The 22,210-nt window shown below is 40.5% G+C and overlaps 1 protein-coding gene across 1 annotated transcript in view; it reads left to right on the top strand.

The window, feature by feature from the left end:
* Positions 1–17,686: 17,686 nt before the first annotated feature.
* The window catches only part of STT3B (STT3 oligosaccharyltransferase complex catalytic subunit B), a 107,634-nt gene continuing 103,110 nt past the window's right edge, over positions 17,687–22,210 (top strand). The window contains exon 1 of the mRNA XM_027584341.2: positions 17,687–18,141. Within this exon, the coding sequence (XP_027440142.1) occupies positions 17,828–18,141 (314 nt within the window). The 5' untranslated portion in view covers positions 17,687–17,827. The remainder of the gene's footprint in view (positions 18,142–22,210) is intronic.

Raw genomic sequence — 22,210 nt, 5'->3', positions numbered from 1 at the left:
GGAGTTCTCTCCATTTGAACTGCACAGACTGAGATTTGGGGAGGTTTCCCACAGGGGAAACAACAAATGTTCACTCTGCTTCCCAAGCCAGATTTTTTCCCCTAATTTTCTGCTTTCTATCAAAGATATGATCATTCTTCTAGGCTCACAACATTTTATACATAACCCATTACTTCTTGGTATAATCTATTCCCCAGCATCTCTCAGGAAACAAAAACAAAGAGACACTGTGGTGTAATTTACTGTTTCATGGTGTAATTTACTGTTTCATGGTGTAATCTTGGGGGGGGTAAATGATAAACACGTGCTCATGACATTCTGAGAAAAACATTTTTTTATTTTTTATTTTTTTTAGAAAGCTCTACACCCAATGTGGGGCTCGAACTCACAACCCCGAGATCAAGAGTTGCATGCTCTACTGACTGAGCCAGCCAGGTGCCCCCCCTGAGAAAAATATTTTAATAACTATTATAAATGCAATGGTTAAAAGTACACAAAACCAATAAAATAACAGATCAGTATTCTTCAAAAATGTCAAGGTTATGAAGGACAAAAAGACTAACTGTCACAGATTAGAGGAGATTAAGGAGATGTGAGGACTGTGGAGGATAGAGTCTATGGTGGCTAGTCATGATCCCCAATCCCTGGTGGTCATGCCCTTGTACAATCCCATCCCTTTGACTTGTTTCTAACCAGTAGAATATGGCAAAGGTGACAGGATGTCATTTCTGTGACTGTGTTACTTTATATAAGACTCCACATTGCTCACTCAAGAGATCTCTCTTCCTAGCTGTCCTTGAAGAAATAAATGGCCCTTTCAGGAGGCCCACATGCAGGAGCCGAGGGCAACATCCAGCCAACATCCAGCAAGAAGCCAGGGTCTTCAGTCCTACAGTCTCAAGGGAACGAATTCTGCCAACACTTGAGTGAGCTTGAACTTGGATTCATCTCAGTCTAGCCTCCAAATGAGACTGCAGCCCAGCTGACACCTAGCTCCAGTCTCGTGAGACCCTAAACAGAGGATCTAATGAAGGTGTGCCTAAACTCCTAACCTACAGAAACTAGAAAATAATTAATGTCTTATTTTAAGTCATTAAGTTTGCAGCAATTTGTTGTGCAGCAATAGATAACTGTCTTAACTCCAGCTGCTGTAACAAAATACTATAAACTGGGCAGTTTATCAACAACAGAAATGTATTTTTCACAGTTTGGGGAGCTGGAAGTCCCAGATCATGGTGCCAGCAAGGTCAGATTCTGATGAGAGCCCTCCTCCAGGTTGTAGATGGCTAACTTTTCACTGTGTCCTCGCAGTGGGGAAAAGAGCAAGCTAGCTCCCTGGCCTCACTTTATAATCCCATTCATGATCTAATTTCTTCTCCCAAGGCCTCACCTCCAAAAACCGTCACACTGGGGATTAGATTTTAGCATATGAATCTGTCGGGGGACACAAACATTTTCGGTCCATACAATAATGGGTACAATAACTAAATGCAATATGGGATCCTGGAACAGAAAAAGGATGTTCATTGAAAAACTAGTGAAATGAAATTTTGTAGTTTTTAGTGAAGTACCAACATCAATTCCTTAGTTTTACTCTTTGTATTATTATTATATAAGATGCTAGCATCAGGGGAAGCTGAGTAATGAGTACATGGGAACCCTTTACTACACGTTTAGAATCTCCAGATAAAAAGTTAAAAAGTAAATACAAATAAATGTAAAAGCACACAAATCAGCTATAAAACTTGTGAAAAATAAGCCTGGATTCTGTTGGCTAGCAATCCTGTACAAATAACAAAATGTTCATCAAGGTGGAAAAGAAAATGACAATTTGACACTATGTATCCCTGTCCGATGCTCAGATTTCCCTCCTGCCCAAGCTCATCTGCTAAGTCAACGTCTGGGCATCATTTCTCCCCTTGGCACACAAATCACTCATTTTTGATTATTTGATATCTCACAGTTGTAGTTTTTATTCTTAGTTGCTATGATTATTTGGAGTTTTATTCTTAGTTGCTATGATTATTTGGAAACAATATTTACATAAAGTTCTTTCCCCCAACTCTTCCTACTCCCTAGAGAATTCTCTCCCTTTTGTCTTTCTGATTAGCTTCTTCCATAATTATATCACATTTTTCTTCCTCTTCCATATCTCTTTCCCTCCCCTTCACAATCTCTTCCTCGAGTGGCTTAGAATTTCTAAGGAAGGTTAATGGGAACCACCAATATAAGAGAGACGAGAGGGCCTGGTATATTACCGATTTTTTTTTTTTTATACTTGGGACAGCAATACACAGAACCCACTCCCACACCTTCAAAATTTTAATTATGCAGTGCTTAGACTCCATCTAGAATTCATCACTTTTGTCTTCTTAAATCTTTACAACAGCATCTCAGCCCTGGGGTGAAATGTGCCGGAGCTATACCTTCTTGACCTCAAGTGGGTTTTGTAACTTCAAAGGAAGTTTGTAATCCACTTTTTAAAATGTAGATCAGGTATACAACTTGGCAAAGGAAATGAATGTGGAGAGCCAGAAAAAGTTATTAAAAAACAGAGTTCATTTTTACAGGCTATTGTTTGGAAAATAAATAGCTCAACCTGGATCCCAAACAAAACTAGAATAATAAATATGTCGTTGACTTGGTGAAAATGTCCTGTATCTGGTTGAGACGGGCAGGAATATTAATTGAATGAATTCCTTACTTTTATTCTGGTCTGCAGAGTTAATTAAAAACCTCTTAAACTTATTGGGAGCTCTCAGGGCTATTTCTTCCTACTTGCTCTGAGCATTATGAATTCCTGTATAGATCTTAATGTCAACAATGTTTGGTTAGTGTCTACTATATAATCTGTACTTACATGCTCTGCCTTCAAGATGCTTAACTATTCTTCCGAAATTATAGATCCTTCTTTTGAAGTGGAGATGGAAGAAGGCATCTCCTAGTACTAAAGCCAAGGCACAAAACCATAATTATGTGTAGAGTATAAAATAAATCTCTTTTATTTAAAGGGCACAAAGATGAATAGGGAAAAATAGAGGAGAACTAAATGAAGGTTCTTATTATACTCATAGAAGTTACTATTAGCTGTTCATTATTTTTGTTACATAATGTACATAGAAAGAGATTTGAATTTCTGGTTTTGAAAGTACTTACTTTTTTGAAGTAAATTTTAAAGTGCACTCAGAGTCTTAAGGATTTTCTTATATATACAACCTAGTAAGCTTGGGGACACATGGACTTCATTGAGTGCTCTGGATTTAGAGAAACAAAAACCGAATTCAAGCAGAAATAAATTTAATTTAAAGTTAATGCTTCAGATTTGTTAGCATACCTGGAAAAGATTTTATTCTCACAAATGTTTGGTTGTGTTCTCAATGTTGAAATGAAAAGGAGTCCCGTGTGTCCAGTGAATGCTGACAGGTGGGCGAAGTCTGCTCTGACGGGTTGGGCAAACCGCGAGTGGTTGGTTTTCAGTCCCACACTCCTGAGGGAAAGAGTGAAGAGTTCATGGTGCTCATGAATCCTGTGCAGAGCCACTGAGAAATCACATTCCCCAGAGAGATGGTCTAGGAAAGAAGGAATGAGTTCAAGAAGTATCAAGCTTCTCTGGACTGTTTTCGGGGCTCACTTAGCCAAGGAGAGATTGAATATATTTCTTGTGCGTGTGTGTGAAATGAGAGTAGGTTAAATAAAATCTGTATTTCTAATCTTGGCTTTATTTCTTGATTCAAGAATGTACAAAGCCATGTCCAAATATATTACATTATCTACAGGATACATGAGGAAGGATTATCAAGACAGAATTTCATATGTGGCTTGTCAAACTTGCTGCTTTACATTTTGTACTTTGCATACAAATGTGCACACATGTACTTGCTTTCGCCAATCAAGACCATACTGCTTACCCTCTTTCAACTGAACTTGACCTTTGAGTTGTTTTTTCAATAGCAGTGTGAGGTTTGCTCTGTTACTCCCTCTCTTGTGGTTGCCTTTGTGACCCAGGACCCACGTTCCCAAATTTTCCGACTGAAGTTACATCTCTCAGCTGAGAAAGTTTTACTCAGTGAAGCACAATTTATTGAGCACTCATGCTATTAAGTGCTATCCTCATGCTATATTCCAGTGAACTCATCTAATCTTTATAACCCTGTTATGTAGACCCTATTGATAATGTCATTATTATTCTCTTTAACAGATGGACAAAACTGAGACACAGAGAGGTTGAGTAACTCATCCAAAGGCACACAACAAGTAAAGAGAGCCAGGATCCAATCTCAGGAGGTCTGGTTCTGAGGCCCATTCTCCTAATTACTATACCATGGTCACCACTGTGTTGCTTTCTACATTTTCTATAAGGAAAATCTTTAACAATTGGTACTTTAAAACAGTGAAATAAAAGGTAACTAGGCAAAAAGTCTATAGCTATAACCAAAAGAAATTATGGTCTAATGGACAGAATACCCATTTTACAGTCAAAAAGACCTGGGAATGTCTCCGTAGTAGAGGTACTTGCTGCTCATTGAATATCCACATGCTCCCATACATTTTCTAGGCCCCTGGTAATCATGAAGGCCATGTGACTAGTTCTGATCATTGGTTGTGAGAGTGATGCAGGCCACTTTTGGATTGAAAAATTTAATTCTTCAATCCAGTGTGTGACTTTGCTCACCTGCCATGGTGATGGATAAAGTCAGTTGGTTCAGATGCTGTAGCTGTATGAGAGTAAAGCCTCAGTCAGCCTAAGTCTGTGAGTAATTACATGGAGCAGAGTCCCTCATAAGCCCACTCGGATGTGAATCATGAGTGAGAAATAAACCTTCATTATAGTAAGCCACTGAGAGTTCAGACTAATTTGTGTCTGATATTATCTAATACAGTCTACAAGTTTTACCAAGTTTTCTATGTATTCATGGGAAAGGTGGCTGACCTCTCTGAGCCTCGTTTCTTTATTTTTAAACTATAAACACTAATGCTTTTTTGGAAGAGTTGACATGAGGATTAAATGAAGGCTCTTGGTGTGCTTGGTAAATAAGACTTGCTCAATAAATGGTTGCTATTGTCATTATTCAGTATTATGCTACATAAAAGTAACAGAAAAGCTCAAGTGACATAGTGTATAAAGAATATGAAGAACATTTTCTTAGCAGAGCTTATCATTGGATTCCTATAAATTGCTTACAACTATAAAACAACTAAAGAATATTTCCAGTACAACACATAACAGGGTCGTAATGTGCACCCATTCTGTAAATACCTCTTGTTTTTGCACCCATCATCCACACTCCTGTTTATCAACTATAACCCAATTCCCAGGAGAAACCTTCTCTTCCCATTTTCAACCAAGCATGCTTCAGGTGGGTCTCCAGAATCAAGAATGGAGAATGTGACTTGAGGCTAAGGCCATTATCACAGTGTCCTGGCCACAGTGACTGGTTCAAGGATAGGAATGCTGTCTGCTCAGAGCCACTGAGATGCAGTGAGAATGCTGGGAATCCTGAAAAATAGATCATAACATTCTTTTCTTCTCTGAATGTGAGATGTGGAAATGTTTGGAGAAGTGACAGCTATTTTGAACTACTAGGGAAGAGCCTGTCTGGGAATGGAACCAACAAGGAACCAACATGAAAGGTACCAAGTGGTTGGGTAGTGATGGAGAAATGGGAGTCTACTGACATTGTTCAACACCCCTGATCAAGCTGCACCTGAAACCAAAACAAATTCTGGGATTTTCACACTAGCGAGTTCATAAGTTATCTTTATTCTTAATCCAATTTAAAAATAGATTTTTTTCAGAAGTGATATTTGGGTAGCCCAAAAAGAAAGTGGCTAATTCTGGCTAGATGGTGTTAAAATTTGGATCACATAACTTTATATGGTGTTCCTTCCCATTCTTGGAGTTCTACAGAGCTTATTCTCTGTCATTCTTCCTGGATTCTGTATTGGCCTCTTTATTTTATTGCCTCTAAATTCCATACTCTCGGATTCAGAACTCTTCTTTACCTAATGGTTGTGTCTATGATTAAATTAAGTTTGAATAAAGTTTAGGCTTACACACCCTAAGCATTAAAACTCCTCATTTAATTAAAATTTTTCCAAAATGACAAGTTTACAACCAGAATATATTTCCTTTTTTTCTCATTTAAACAAAGCCTTGCATATAAGTAAAGCAGACACTGTTTAGAGGAAACATACATTTTGTTCAAGAAATATAGAACTTTAAATTAATACTACATTTCCTTATCTTAAAGATGAGAATGTGTACAGCATATTGAAATTTATTTTCACTTTTGGCTCATAAATTTGCTGCATAGAATTATATAAAGTACATTTTATGAACTAATACCAGAAACCACAAGTGTTATTTTTCATAGATTAGATTATTATTTTCAATTCATCTTTCTCCTATAATATAATTATACACCCATGCTCTTTGCTATTGAGGCTTTGCAATGATCTCAGGAGAGCTGATCATACATACAGGCCCAGTTAATTGATGTTGGGACTTGGCCGTCGGACTTATTTTGGCTAATGAAATATCAGCAGACATTACACAGTAGATTAAATGTGTTTGCATGATTTGGTTTCGTTCTTGAGCTTCTGACATCTGCCCTGAAAGCAGATCTGAAGAGCAACTGAGTCAAAGGAAATTGAAGAGAAACTTGGAGGAGACCTCATCCTTCCTCATACCTGATGCTAAGCTCAACTGACATCAGCTAAGCCCAACCGAATCACAGACTAGTCACAGGTCCATGAGTGAAAATAAATAGTTGTCATAAGCCACTAAATATTGGAGTTGTTTGTTATGCAGCAGCATTATTGTATCAGTAGCAGACTACTCTTACCCCAAATTATTATTAAAAGTAATGTTCACATTAACACTTACTTTTCAAATGTTAAGGTGCTAAGTATTCTATCTCTGATAATCTGTATTAACTTACAAATCTGAAACATATTTTATAATCAAAACTTATTAACTTATTACCTTTGTCATATAGCACTTAGTGTATTGAATTGGAAGGCATTCATGATAATCACTAAAGTCACTAAAACTGGGTGGTAATCCTGGCTTGGCCATTAATAAGTTCTGTGTCTTTCACAAGTCACTTGGCCTTTCTGGACCTCCCAGTTATCTATAAAATGCGGGTTGAACTAAATCCTTTATAGGCAAAAATGGTATGGTTGTGGTCTTCAAATTCATATATTTACATAAAAATTATATATAATGTCTCTTTTACATGCTAATAGATTTTAGAATATAAGTAAAATGAGAATTGAAGTCATAAGAATTCTGGGTACTTTTAATGTTCCTGAGTTTCCTAAATAAATGAGATACAATAGTCCTCCCTTATCTGCAGTTTTGCTCTTCATTTCAGTTGTTCACAGTCACCTGGGGTAAGAAAGCAGATCATACTCCTTCTGACATATGGTCAGAAAGTTAACAGTAGCCTAACACTACATTATATGCCTACATCATTCACCTCACTGCATCTCATCACATAGACAATTTGTCATCTCACATCATCCTCCTAAGAAGGAAGGTGAGTTCTGTACAATAAGATATTTTGAGAGGAGGGTGCCTGGGTGGCTCAGTTGGTTAAGTGACTGCCTTCGGCTCAGGTCATGATCCTGGAGTCCCAGGATCAAGTCCCACATCGGGGTCCCTGCTCAGCAGGGAGTCTGCTTCTCCCTCTGACCCTCTTCCCTCTCGTGCTCTCTCTCATTCCCTCTCTCTCAAGTAAATAAATAAAATCTTTAAAAAAAAAGATATTTTGAGAGGAGTAAGACCACATTCACATAACTTTTATTACAGTATATTATTATAATTATTCTATTTTATTACTAGTTGTTGTTAATCTCTAACTGTGCCTAATTTATAAATTGATCTTTATCATAGCATATATAGGGTTTGGTACTACCCTCAGTTTCAGACACCCACTGGGGCTCTTGAAACATATCCCTTGCAGATAACAAGAAATTACTGTGTATCTGTTGGTAAGTTTCTTGGATACAATCTGGCTGAATCTTATCAGTTTAATATTCTGTAATTTCAAAAATGTTTTGACTATTCTAGAGTAGAGAAAGTCACTTAAAATATATTGATCACCTAAGTTGTGCTCAGTACACATCTTAGTCAGCTTGCAGAATACCAAAAACTGGGTTGCTAAAACAATAGCAATTCATTTTCAATGCAATTCTGGAGACTGGAAGTCTAAGATCATGGGGCTGGAAGGGTTGGTTTCTGGTAATATTTCTCTCTTCTTGGATTGCGGAAGGCTGCTTTCTTGCTGTGTTGTCAGCACATGAGAGAGAGATCTCTAACATCTCCTCCTCTTAGTATAAGGATACCAGATCTACCCTTATAACCTTATTTAACCTTAATCACTTCCCGCACTATCTCCAAATATAATGGAGATATATTGGGAGTCAGGGTTTCAATATATGAATGTGGGGCTGACACTGTTAGTCCATAACAACACATATAGTGAAAGAAGAATTTTTAGTAGAAAGAGCACAGATTCTGGCTTCAAATATACAAGTTTTAGGATCAGACACTGCTACCCTACTATCTTTAAGTTGGTTTCCATAGAGGAATGTCTTATGGGCAATAAAAAAACAAGCAAATCAGATTTTTACTATCTTCCATCTTTCTACAAGCAAGCCAAGCCTTGGATTTGAAGGTGAAGAGTTGCTATTACTCTGCCAAATGTTACAAACCATGCTATGCGGAAAAATGTGCCAATTTCTATACATAGCTAAGGCCTGACACTTAAGGTCTACAGCTATGTTTTGGATAGGAGAGAACTTCAGGCCCATTCAACTCCTGCATTCTTACCTGGATTAAAAGCAACATTTCAAAATTCCATGTGCATGCTCAGGTTATCCTACATAAAGGACAATGTTCCTGGTTCAAGTATGAGGTGCTGAACCTTCCCAGCATCTCACCAAACATACACTATCACTGTGTGTGGAGCAAAATTGCTGAGCCCCACTTTGATCTCTTGATGATGTTCTCTTACCAACTCCTTCACTTTTAGCTTCATAGATTTGCTTGACTGCTGCCTTTGCACTCAGATGTTTGTTCAGTATTCAAATTATAATTTTGCAGTTGACACAGTTGGGAGGCTGCAGTTAGCTTAAATGAAATCATATACACAGAGACACTATCTAGTCATAGACACCTTGAAATTTACTTTAATTTGATAGTAAACATTTTTGCAAACAAGTTAACTTTCACATTGCAAACATAGCCATCAGTGAAAACTTCTTTTTATGGAAAAGAATTTTTGAGACACTTTGTGTTAGTTGTATATAACCTTAGATGAATTTCTTAGCCATTTAAAACCTCAATTTCCTTAAAAGTAAAATGACGCTGATAATATTTATACTGTAAAGCAGTGGTTCTCAGACTTCAAAGTGAGTCAAATTACCTGGGATGCTTATTGAAAATGCAGATTCATAGGTCATGCCCCAGACATACTGGGTATGGGGTGCAAAAATCTGCATTTATAATAAACACCCCGGGTGGTTATAATATATGTATTGTGGGGTCTTGTTTTGAGAAATATTATTGTTAGAAGTAAATTAAATGAGAGAAGACCAAGCACCTGTTCCCTTTCCTGTACATGAGTAGTAATTACTACTTAGAACTCCTACTCATCCAAAAAATCAAATCTGGAATTAAGAGATGGTGGCTTGTTTTTAAGATCCACTTGATCAAAAAAAAAAAAAAAACACACAAAACACAAAAATCATAGTAACAAGAATGCATCTAGATGCAAATAAACTCAAACAAGATGAACTAGTCTGTATTGGAACAAACCATGCAAGGTACAAGATGCAGGCCAGTCACTCTGCTCTCTTTTAAGAGCCTTGGCATAACTGTCAAGGTCATAGCCACCTATTGGAGGTGACTATGTACAGAGGTGACCATGCACGTAGCCATGTGACCCTACTACCTGAGCTGCAACTGACAAGACCAGAGAAATGTGCCTGGTCTAGATGTAACCAACAGCCAATGGAGTGAGTGAGCCAGGACAAGAGCCCAATAGGAGCACCCTACATAGGAGGATAACTTCTTTTTATTATTATTATTAACATATAATGTGTTAGGGGTTTCAGAGGTACAGGTCTGTACTTACTCCATCTCTCCACCCCCTTCCCCCTCCAGCAATCCTCGGTTTGTTTCCTACGATTAAGAGTCTCTTATGGTTTGTCTCCCTCTCTGGTTTCATCTTGTTTCATTTTTTCCTCTCTTCCCTTATGATTCTCTGTTTTGTTTCTTAAATTCCACGTATCAGTGAGATCATGTGATAATTGTCTTTCTCTGATTGACTTATTTCACTTAATACCCTCTAATTCCATCCACATCATTGCAAATGTAAGATTTTGGTTTTTTGATGGCTGCATAATATTCCATTATATATATATATATACACACATCACATCTTCTTTTTCTATTCATCTGTCGATGGACATCTGGGCTCTTTCCATAGTTTGGCTATTGTGGACATTGCAGGTATAAATATTGGGGTGTAGGTGCTCCTTTAGGAGGATAACTTCTTGACCCAGCAGATCATCTCTCTCAGGGAACTCCAATCTGAGCCATATTTGAACGTGAGAGGGATGCTGAAGCAATGTTCCATTTACATCCAGAACATTCAGGTCCTTCTCTACCATGTGCCTGTGCTTCTGCCCTAGGCTTTCCCTTCAAATAACCAGAGAGCCAGAAGTGCCTAGAAGCTCATGCATTTCCTTGACCCTTAGCCAGTGACTGACCAGTGTAGGGGCAACAACGCCTCAGGTCTTTGCCTCTTGTTTAGTTGTCAGAGGCATAACTTACACTCCCAAGCTCCCCCACTGGGGTTATGCTGGGGGACCCTCCTTGAACTTTGCTGAGACTGCATCCTTGATGGGCTTCTTTCCTTTCCTTGACCTTCTCACTCCCTTACCAATTTCTCCCTCCTGAGAGCACTATCATAATTAATTACACAAAAGTTCGTCTCAGGGTCTGCTTCTAGGGAAACAGATCCAAGGCCAATGTGCAAAGATTTCATGAGAAGCACAGAGTTGTTCAACAGAGGGCTGTAAGTAGAAGCCCCAAACCTGTAGGAGTTATAGGGAAGCAGAGTAAAGAGCTTTTGAGAACAAGAATAGTGAGCGAGTTAGAGAGTAAAGACAGGAGAGGTAGTCACAATGGGAAGCAACACAGAACAGTGGAGTCAGCCTACGAACAGGGCATGGTATAGGAGCTGCTGAGTGCAAGGGAAATGACAGGTCATTCTATCAGCCTAGCAGAGTTTTGTTTTGTTTTGTTTTAAGATTTTATTTATTTATTTGACAGAGAGAGAGAGAGCACAAGTAGGCAGAGTGGCAGGCAGAGGAAGAGGGAGAAGCAGGCTCTCTGCTGAGCAGGGAGCCCGATGCGGTGCTCGATGTGGGGCTCGATCCCAAGACCCCAGGATTATGACCTGAGCCGAAGGCAGCGGTTTAACCAATTGAGCCACCCAGGCACCCCTGGCCTAGAGGAGTTTTGTTGAGCCACCACAATTGCTGTGTGTCCCAAAATAACTTCGTGTTTTCTGTGAGGTCTGGCTGTGCAGCTACAGAGATGTCTTCCTGTCTCTCTTACCCCTCTGTGCATCCTTTCAATAAATTCCATTACCCAGGACCTCCAATATATCTCTGTTTGTTGAAAACTGAAAGAGCCCAAGAAGCCCACACTTCCAGAAATAAAATTAACACCCCAATCATAAATGCATTTACAACACTTTAGATGTTTAGAATATTTTTAATTAATATGTTCCTTCAGCTCCTTTTAATTTTGTTTTTATTATCAAAATTATAATGTAGTTTTCAATTTTATAACTTCCAGCTAATATACCCTCCGTTCTCCATTGTGTCACTAATTTAATAACCAACAAAATCTCTTCTAATTCCTTAGTAAATGAGTTTGTTTTGTGTAATTATTAAGTGGAATACATTGCTTCAGCATAATATTTATTATACTTAAGTTTAAGTTAAACATTTGGGATATCAACAATTTACAATAGAAAGAAGTAAAATTTTAAAAAAATGTATACACAAATTCTGAAGCTCAGTATATATCAAATCCTCTTGTTAAGCAAGAGGGAGTTCAAGTTTCCTGTTTTCCTGACACCTCTAGGGTGAAATAATAGTATTTGTAGTATTAGAAATACTAGTACTTACTAGTATTTACTAGTATTATACTAGAAATAATAGTATTTCTTCAAATACTAGTACTTAACTAGTATCTACTAGTATTATACTAGAAATAATAGTATTTCTTCATATTTCTTCTTCTTTGAGCATTACTCTGACTTATTTCATAAGAACATAATTTAATAAATTCTCTTATAAATATAATGCAGTTATTGTTACTACTTGGATTAACATAAAAAATATCCCAAATGTATGGGGATGGGTGATAATACTGCATCGGAATCACTATAATTGTAATTGAAATACATTGAAAGGAAATATTGTTTGCTAAAGTAACCTATTTACTCATCTATTCCTATAAGGCTCTCGGGGAGAGATGGGCAGTTTAGCTACACATCAGGAAGGCACAGAATTTCATGACATTAAAACGAAACGAAAAACCATTCTATCAGGGGAGACGTTTGCTAACAGTGACTCTATCTTTAGAAAATTTCTACCTGTACTTCTTAATGCAGCATAAAAAAATCCCTTCATTACTTCAAAAGTACTTTCATGAAGTACATGATCTAAAATAGACCATCTAGGGGATGTGCTAAATTGAACAGCAGAAGAGTTTTGTTTTGTTTTGTTTTTCAAGAACAGATTTGCATGAATTCAGTATAGATGACCTCGCTTTTTGAGCAGCTGGCCAATAAAACTCTACATGCTAATGGTTTCCATGACACTGGAGCATACTACTCCAATAATTACACTTAAAGACACACAATCAGTGATGTCAATTCTGCCTCATGGAAGATGTGAAAAGATTGCCTTAAATATACAATCAAATACCCTCGGCCTTACTCATAAGGGAAATGCAGATTAAAACTACCAATTTACACCTCACTTGTTGGCAAAAAGTCAACAGTTTCTTAACACACTCTGCTGGTGAGTTCCTAGGAAATGGGCTTCTCACACATGCTGGGAATGCAACTGATACAAGCCTAATTGGAGAACAATTTATCTATTGAAATTCCAAATATGTTTATCCCAAATTTCACTTACAGTAATTTCTCCAACCAACACTCTTACACTTGGGAACAATTACTTCTTTATAAGTCTATTCATTGTATCTATGTTTGCAGTTGCACAAGATTGGAAACAGCCCAAACAGCCACCAATAGATTACTGATCAAATGAGTATGGTACATCCATCCTTTGGAATATCATGAAGCCATAAAAAGGAATGAAAAATTTCAGGCAACAGTCAAGAGAATGAAAACCAGCACACTAAGAGAATTGAATGTGTATTATTAGGTTCAACTGGTAAAACAGAGCTACTCTAGGTATTTCAGGAATAAAGGGTTTAATATAGGAATGATTACTTGTATGAATGTTGGAAAACCCAGGGGAACTAAGATCAGTGAAGTTGCTGCCAAAAAGTCAGGGTCAAGAAAGCCAACTTTGAAAACTTCAACCTGAAGGACTGAAGCAGGTAGTTCTCAAAAGCTTTCCAATCATCTCCAAAAAAGCTCCCTTACTCTGTCTTACTGTCTTACTTGATGACAATGGTGTAAGTGGTTCTCACAGCAGCTGAAAGGATGTTGTGAATCTTAGGTTTGCTCATTCTTCTCCTTTTGTCCAAAACCACCTCCCTCTCTTTTCTGTCTTCTAAATCTTGACTGTGTTCCTCTCAAACTCTGACATGGAACCATACAGGGAAGAGGATCTGGGAAATGTAGTTCTCAGCTTCTCCCAAGCAATGCAGAGACCACAGAAGGGAGTGAAAATGAGTTGACACCACACAATCCAGCATAGAGTGGAAAGACAGAAAAACCTGAAGACATTTTTGAGCAGTGGAATCAATACCAGCAACTACCTTTCTCTGGACTTGATGGTAGAGAAGTCCTTCAGTCACCAAATATTTACGAATGCCAATTATATGCCAGACTCTGGCAGCTCCCTACTATGCCCAGTGCCCGGTGCAAGAGTATGTGTCATGTTGTTTCTGTTGCTCTAAGAAGAATGAAACCTTCTCTTAGACCTGTGCCATTTCTGAGGCACATTTTCTGCACTCAAATCTTTTCTTGACCATACTGGGAGAAGCCAGGGGCTGAAGATCATTTTGTCTTTCTCTTTGTCTGACTTGGTTCTCTATGCACTTTCAAAGCCAGACTTCTAAAAAGGGTGGTTTACAGTCCCTGCCTCCACATCCTTTGCTTCCAAACCCTCCTTACCCGCTGCCATCTGGTTTCTGCTCCCTACAACTTCACTAAATTGACCTTGCTACAGTAGCTGGCGAATTCACTTCTCTGCACTCTGTGTCACTGCTGGCCTTATGTCCCTCTGGATTCCACTCTTTTGCTATCTTCCCTATCCTTTCCTCTCTGGGCCCTACTGTCCCAGTTTCAGCATCCAAAACACTTAGCAGGATGATCAAGAAGCTCAAGTGCAGAGAGGCAAAACAATATACTCAAGTTCATGCACAAACTGAGTCACTTTTCTATGTTGATGGGCTGGAAATTGAGAATTCACCGTATTGCAACTTATTTTTATGGATTCCTTAGTGGATCCTCTGTAATGCATTCCTCACAAAAGGAACCTCTATAATCTCAGATGTTGGCACAGGTGGACTGAGGTCCTCTCTGCAACACGCTTTTCACATTGCATTCTTGGTAATCTTTTCAAAACACACAGCTGATGACACACCATCTCATACACACCAAATTCTGCTTAAATCCCTTCATGGTTCCTTATTAGTTTCCCACTGAAACAAAACAAAAACACCTCTTAACATGACCTATACTCTCTGGCCATTTATTCAACTCCTCTCTCACGTTGTTCCACTGTGTTGCAGCCATACTGGCCATTTTCTGGGTTCCTTGTACCTGCCTCCCCAGACCCAAAGCGGGCCTTTGTATGTGCTTCTCTGTCTGGATAATTCTTTCCTTTCTTCTTCCCCTGGTCATTTCATCCTTATCCCCAGGGCTGCTTCCCTGGGTAACATTATCATCTTGTGCAGATCAAATTCCCCATGTGTCTCTCTTTGATAACATTTGTCACATTGCATTTTGGTACTTAGCAGTGTGATGGTTTACTCAATGCCCATCTCCCTAGGACTGGCTGGTGACCTCTATGAGGGAGGAACCACACTTCTCATGTTTCCTACTGCATCCCGAGCCCACATAGTGCTTGGCATAAAGCAGCTCAATAAATACTTGTTGAATGCATTAGTGAGTAAGTGAATAGACACCAAGAATAACAGGGTTTTTTTCCTACTGCTTTTATACTCACTGCTAAGCTGCATTTGCTTATAATCCTTAATAATTTTTCAAAGTATTTTCAGATAAGCTATCTCACATGATATTAAGAACTGACTTTATGAGTAGAAGGGGTAAACCCATGCAGGTGACTTGGCCAATGCTATGTGGCTAGTAAGCAACAATGGGAAACTAGAACTGAGTCTTGTCAATTTTCAGACCAGGACTTCGGCGATTAAAAAACCAAAAAGGAAGCAAGATAATGTATAACTTAATAGAGAGCATCTATACAAAAGATAGTAAAACAGGAATATCCAAATAAATTAAAATAAAAATACAAAATAAATTTTTAGGTTGATAGAACTTTGGTTCATGGAACATGGGCACCAATACTCTAAATGCTGGCATTTTAGCATGTACAGTTTGGCTCTGAGAAAGAGCATGTCACCTTTCTCCTATAACAGGTCTCGGTTAATATTCTATGATAATTCTCACTAAAATTTAGATGTCCAATAAATGTCAGCTATTAAATTGTTGGTGGGAAAGTCTACTTCTGGAAACCTTTCATCCTTTCCTTAATGAGACTATCTACTTATTTTTGTAAGGAAACCAGAGAAAAGTCAATCACTTAGGTTAAAAGAGTAGCTGAATCCATTAGTTTCAAAGACCAATCTCAAACTTAGTCGTTCATTTATCTAACAAGACCTACAGTTTAAACACAGTTTCTAAATGTTTAAGTTCGCTGTGTTGAAATTTAATGGCTTAATAATTGACTTATTTCTTAATATTATGCGAACACAGGCTTTTAAGTTCACGTTATTCACTTAAATAAAATGGACAATTACTTTACATAAAAAGTGAATCGAATATTTATGGAATCAAAGCTCCATGCCCTTCGCGGGGCGTATTAGTCTCCTCACTACTCTATTTTCGTTTAAAACTCATTCTGACTTGAATTTAGTCTCCCCGGTGGCACCTTCTTTGGGGGGGAGGAGCAAGCAGAAGGGGGAGGAAGGTATAAAAATACAACCTAGACGTGCAAAACTTTGTGGACAGGGATCTTCGGTCCGTTATGATTCACTAAAGAAAACTCAGTAACAGCTGATAAAGTTTCACTCGTTCGGTGGACTGTATGCAGCCCGTTAACAATGAAGCCCTGCATCTGTTCGTACTTCGAGGGAACAAACACGACCTTTCCAATTAGATACAAGAAGGGAAAAAAGCGAGAGAAAGTCGCACTTTGTCTGCCCCCTAGGTCTCTTCGGAGCTGGGAGCTTGTTTTCTGGCTCCGAAGAGTTTTCAGCGCCGGCAAAGTTGTCGTCGCTCACAACCTCTTTAGCAGGACGCCTGGCGCAGCCGGCAGGGTGGACCCGCGCACCGCCGCCGACGCTCACAGGCTGCGCAGGCTGTGTCGGGCGCCCCGGGCGGCAGAGCCCCGCCAGCCAGTCCCACGCGCGCAAGACTAGTGTAACGCGCCTGCGCGCTCAGTCACGTGATGGGGCGCTCCGCGCAAAGCGGGTTAAAAGTCACGACCGCCGCGAGCCGCCGAGCGCCCGTTCGGTCGGCGCAGCGCTGTTCGCCTTCCTTGAGCTGGTTCTGATGGAGGTTACTCCGCTGTTCTCGATCACCTCCCGACCCCTCGTCCTGGCTCAGCTTCATGCAACGGGCGGAACCGCCTAGCACCCTTCCTTGCCGACAAACACAGGCGCGCGAAACCGCGTCTTTCAACTGACAATGAAGCCGTAGCCGCGCAGCACGGCAGCCCCGGGCGAACGGGCGCGAGGCGGGAGGAAGGAGGGAGTGGGGGAGAGCGGTTCGGCTAAGCCACGCCCCAGCTCGCGCCCCCATTGGTGGGCACCGCGGTTCTGTGCCCGCCCCCTAACGGACCTGTCGCATTGTGACAGGTGGAAGGGCCAGTTCCTGTTGGGTCGGGGGCGGAGTCAGAGGTAGCCTGAGCTCCGCCCGGACTCCAGGGGGCTCCTCCTACTGCTCTTCACCGCGGGGCGGGTGGCGAGTGTGAGGGGGAATGTCATTGCTGCTCCGAGCTGTGGTGCCGCTTCCGTCTGCTGCTTCTTCTCTGGCGCCCTCGTCCCGTCGGCTTTCGCCGCTGCCGCAGCTGCACGGGAGATACGGATGGCTAATGGGGCGCAAGGGCCATCCGAGTTGAGAGCGCGGCGGTCGCGGCTGCTGCTGAGGCGGAGACTCCCTGCCGCCGCCTCCACCCCCTGTCCCCCGGCCTCGCGGCGCTGAGGGCGGGAGCGCGCAGCGCTCTTCCCTCCTCCTCCTTTTTTCTTCCTCCTTCTCCTCCTCCTCCTCCTCCGGGTCCCCGCCCAGTACCCCTCGCACCAGGCGGCGGCGGCGGCGGCGGCGGCGGCGAGGACGGAGACCCGCCGCCGGGGCACAACATGGCGGAGCCCTCGGCCCCGGAGAGCAAGCACAAGTCGTCCCTCAACTCGTCCCCGTGGAGCGGCCTCATGGCCCTGGGGAACAGCCGGCACGGCCACCACGGGCCCGGGGCCCAGTGCGCGCACAAGGCGGCGGGCGGCGTGGCGCCGCCAAAGCCGGCCCCCGCGGGGCTGTCCGGGGGGCTGTCGCAGCCGGCCGGCTGGCAGTCACTGCTCTCCTTCACCATCCTCTTCCTGGCCTGGCTTGCCGGCTTCAGCTCGCGCCTCTTCGCGGTCATTCGCTTCGAAAGCATCATTCACGAGTTCGACCCGTGGTAAGTGTCCCGCCGCCCCTCCCCCGCCCGCGGCCCGCGGAGACCCGGGACCGGCGCCTCTGCCCGCCGCGGCTCGCCCCGGACTTGGCCCGGCGCCGCCGCCGATCCCCACTCGCACGCCTGCAGAGGCGAGCGCGGGTCCCGGAGCTCCGGGCGCGCCCCCTGCCCGTGGGCGAAGTTTCCCCCGCGCAGCCCGAGGCGGGGCGTCGGGGTCCCCGAGTGGGACTTTGGCTCCCGGCCGAATAAGTGTGATGCCTTCCGAGAGGGCGAGCGAAGCCCCCTCGCAGCCCTCCTTGGGTTGCCCAGTCCAGAGTGGACACGGCGGGAGCCGGCAGGTCTCTCCTCGGCCGACTCGTGGCGGACTCCCCGCCTCCCCGCCCGTGGCTTTCGCGTTCTCGTTTTTGCTGGCGCGTTTTTGCTGGTTGGGGTGGGATCGCCCAGGGGTTGCCCTGTTGCCGTTGGAGGTGAGGCCAGATGTGCAGGAGCCCTGTCTACTCAGCCTCGCAGTTTTACGCTTTTAATGTTTCTCCTCTTTTATACAAGAAGGGGAAAAGGGAGTGAGTAGTGAGGTGTTGTAGGAAAGGAAATAATACCCCTGAAAGTAATCCGAAAGCTAGGGACTCTTATTTATTTAACACTAGATATTTTCAGGAGTGGCTTTTTTCAAGGCCCCTAAGTGCACTCAGCACTTCACTGTTCCACAATTATCTTGGTTTGCTTTTTAGAGCAAGAACATTACTGTTAGCCCAACTGTCACCCTCAGTATGTTATGCACAATATCCGAAAGCATGGCATTAGTTCCTTTATTGGTCTCTGCAGGAAGGTTTGTGGATAAGAGAAGTACCACAGTGATGGGGAGCCTTAGGTTATATTACAGAAGTTGCACGTGGTATCCGGGACTGACCTGAATGTTTTAGGAAATTACCGTACTAAGAGCACTAGCTAATTTAGGCACTACCCTGGTTTGTGAATTATATAGATAGGAAGATTGCTTTAATTTTTTCCCCAGCTTTCCCAGCCTATTTGGTTTTTGTTTGTTTTTGCTTTATATCCGAGCCTGTGCCTTTTAAACTAAATTCATGTTGACCGACTTGCCAGTCTTGAGTTAATCTTATATTCTAATAATTAGATCTAACTAAACTTTAGGGTATTTATCATTTGAATACAAAGAGAGAGTCTTCTTGAGAGCTATTAATATATGGATTACAAATATTTGGGGTCGTGAATTACCCATATATTAAAATACCGGATTGAAGTTCTGTTATGGATAGAAAAATTGGTAGTGCTGCATCTGTTGAACACGACGGGCCCACTCATGGAAAATTCAGTTTAGGTAAACAATTACTGGGACATTCTTTGTGAAACGAAGAGGTTTTGATTTTTTTCTAACATTTAAAAAAAAAATAACTTTATGTTACTTGGAATCACAGAAGAAAATACCGTGAAGCCTTGGGAACTAGGTACAGTGTTCTTAGTCTTGGGTTTGAAACACTTAAGCAAATTAGATAAAAATGAAATTGGAACCGGAAAATGAAAACTAATATTTTACTGCACAATGTAAAAAGAGAAAGTTGTCTTTTTAGATTACAACAGCAGAAGTGCATGGCAACCAAACATCACGGGTAACAAAAATTGTGAAGAGTATTTCTACAGAGAGTATCATTTTTATAAACGCTGAATATTGTTTAGTAGTAACTTTGAGGCTGCAATTAAGGATTGCAGAAAAATTCAGAACTGAATGATGAGACGATTTTATTTTTCCTTATTTTGAAGGAAGATTAGAAATCTGCATCAAGTCAGCCCAAAATTACTATTGAAATTGAGTATTGTAATCATGAAGTCTTATCAGGTTGTTTCACCGATAATATTCCTTTTTTCTTTTTTTAAAGTATGGCAAAGAATTAGAAGTTGATCTTTTTTCAAGTTTCAAGAATATGCTTGGAGAGCGTAACCCTTTTTATCCACGTGAAAATATGTTTCACTTCTATTTTTTTATGTATAGAAACACTTCAGAAACACTGTCTTTTAGCTGAATGTATGAAATTTGAACTTTAATTCATATAAGCTAATCTAAAGGTATATATATCTCTTCATTCTTAAAGATCTGCTTGAGGTGTTCTGCTTACTAATAGTTTTGATATTTACATTTTATCATATTCCTAATTAAATGCTTCTGTTCATACTATTAGATAATTGTCATTAGTATTAAAGTCTTTTTACAATAAAGGAATTGTCCCTATCCCTTACTGTGAACAGAGATTTGCCAATATAAATTTGATGTCTAAGTATAATTTTTGTTGACTTAATGAGAAAATTAGGTTTTAGACCAAAAAAATCCCTTCTTCGCTCACTTTTATTTTTCTTTTCATATCTTTCGAAGATCTCAAGTAGTTAGGCATCTCATTCTTATAATCCATTCTTGTTGAAAAATTTTGAAAAAGGGTTAGATTGTCTATCATTATTACTCTGGATTTTTAAGCAGTTTTTCCTTCCAAGCTACTAAGAATACCAGTATTTTGATCTTTAATCTAGTACTCTAGTGTTATACTAGCTTGGGAGTCTCCCAGATTACTATTTAATAATACAGCAATGCCATGAATCTTTAATAATATTTAAATGTTTCTTTCAGATTTTATATCAACAAATCAGTTTGTTCTGGCCTTCTCTGTTTCCTTTTTTCATGTCTCTGTTACTGACTTCATTTCTGAAGTCTTTTTAGTGAAAAGTTTACGTTTTCTGTTTGATTATGAGTTATTTCTATAATTTTACAGTAGTTCTTAAATTGCGTAAGACTCTAGTTAGCTGCCAGAAGTGACTCATTGTCACAAAGTTATACTTGTTTTTTAAATTTGTCACTCAATTTATTTTATAAATCTTGCAGTTATAAGTGGTGGTATATAATGTTGACTATTACAGATTTATTGAATTTTAAAGTACACTACACTTTTTTAGAACTTAGCAACATTTGTGGTATGATCTCCTCACCACTTTAATAATTTCCTCCCTTATCATTTGAGTTGATCAGACATGAGGAAGCAGTTTGAGAGTATGTTGTCTGTACTTGCCAAACATTTGGTTGAGCAACTAGTTTAACAGCACCTAATTTTATCTTCTCTTTATCTGGAGCAAAATGTAGTTTCTACTTATTTTTGTTGTAGCTGTTAATACTTTTATATTAACCAAGTACCTTTTTCACAGCCGTTATCTTGTTAAATTGTAGTAGCTTTCCCGCAGAGGTGATGTAAAAGCTACCTAGATAAGGAGAGCTGCCCTTTTCCCTGCCTGCACAGGTTGCAGTGGGCTCTCCCTAGAGCCCTAGAGAGAATTCTCTGAGCCTCTCTGAGTTTTGGCTGCAGTTAGCTGTAAAAGGGCAGCAGATGTCTTCTTGCAGGGCAGAAAGCTGCAGTTAGAATTGAAACTTGGAATACAATTTTTCAGAGAAACTATGGCATAAATAGATTAATTAGTGCAAACATGTTTTCAAAGGATTGATAAACCTTTGGAACATAAGTTGTTTGTAAGCTGGGAACTAGTTCCTGTACTTTGAGGTCTCCATGTTTTTCTTCACTTTGCAGATGACAAAAAGTGGCTCTTGACCTCAGTTCTGAAGAAGACAAAATGGGTAACAAAACCACTTTTAGAAAAAAACATCCCGAATCTTAAAAAGTTACTTTGTAGAATCATAAGCAACAGCAGTCCAGCTGGGCTTCAGAACAGGTATTCTGTCACTAGAGTCATTGTAAGTTACAAGAACACTTAGGGAGGAAGTGCAGGGAGTGTCTTGACCTGCTGCATTGGGTAATGGAATCAGACTTGCTCCCGTTTGGTTTTAAGTGTGGTGGTTCTTATAGGTAGTAATCATAGATTTCATGAGGCATATAGAATAGGTCCTGGGGTAGTTAGGATCTGTCAGCAAAGACTGGAACTTTTTCTTTTTGTTCCGGATTTTCGTATTTTGAGTGCTAACTTGAGTAAGACTGCAGATCTCTTACTGCCATGAGTAGTTTGCATAAATTCATCATTGGTTGTACACCAAGCATTAGAAGCTCATTATGGCTCTGACCCAGTT

Source organism: Zalophus californianus, chromosome 1 (genome assembly GCF_009762305.2).
Source record: "Zalophus californianus isolate mZalCal1 chromosome 1, mZalCal1.pri.v2, whole genome shotgun sequence".
Taxonomy (NCBI): domain Eukaryota; kingdom Metazoa; phylum Chordata; class Mammalia; order Carnivora; family Otariidae; genus Zalophus; species Zalophus californianus.
The sequence above is the reverse complement of the archived record's forward strand: the minus strand, read 5'-3'. Positions and strand labels throughout refer to the sequence as shown.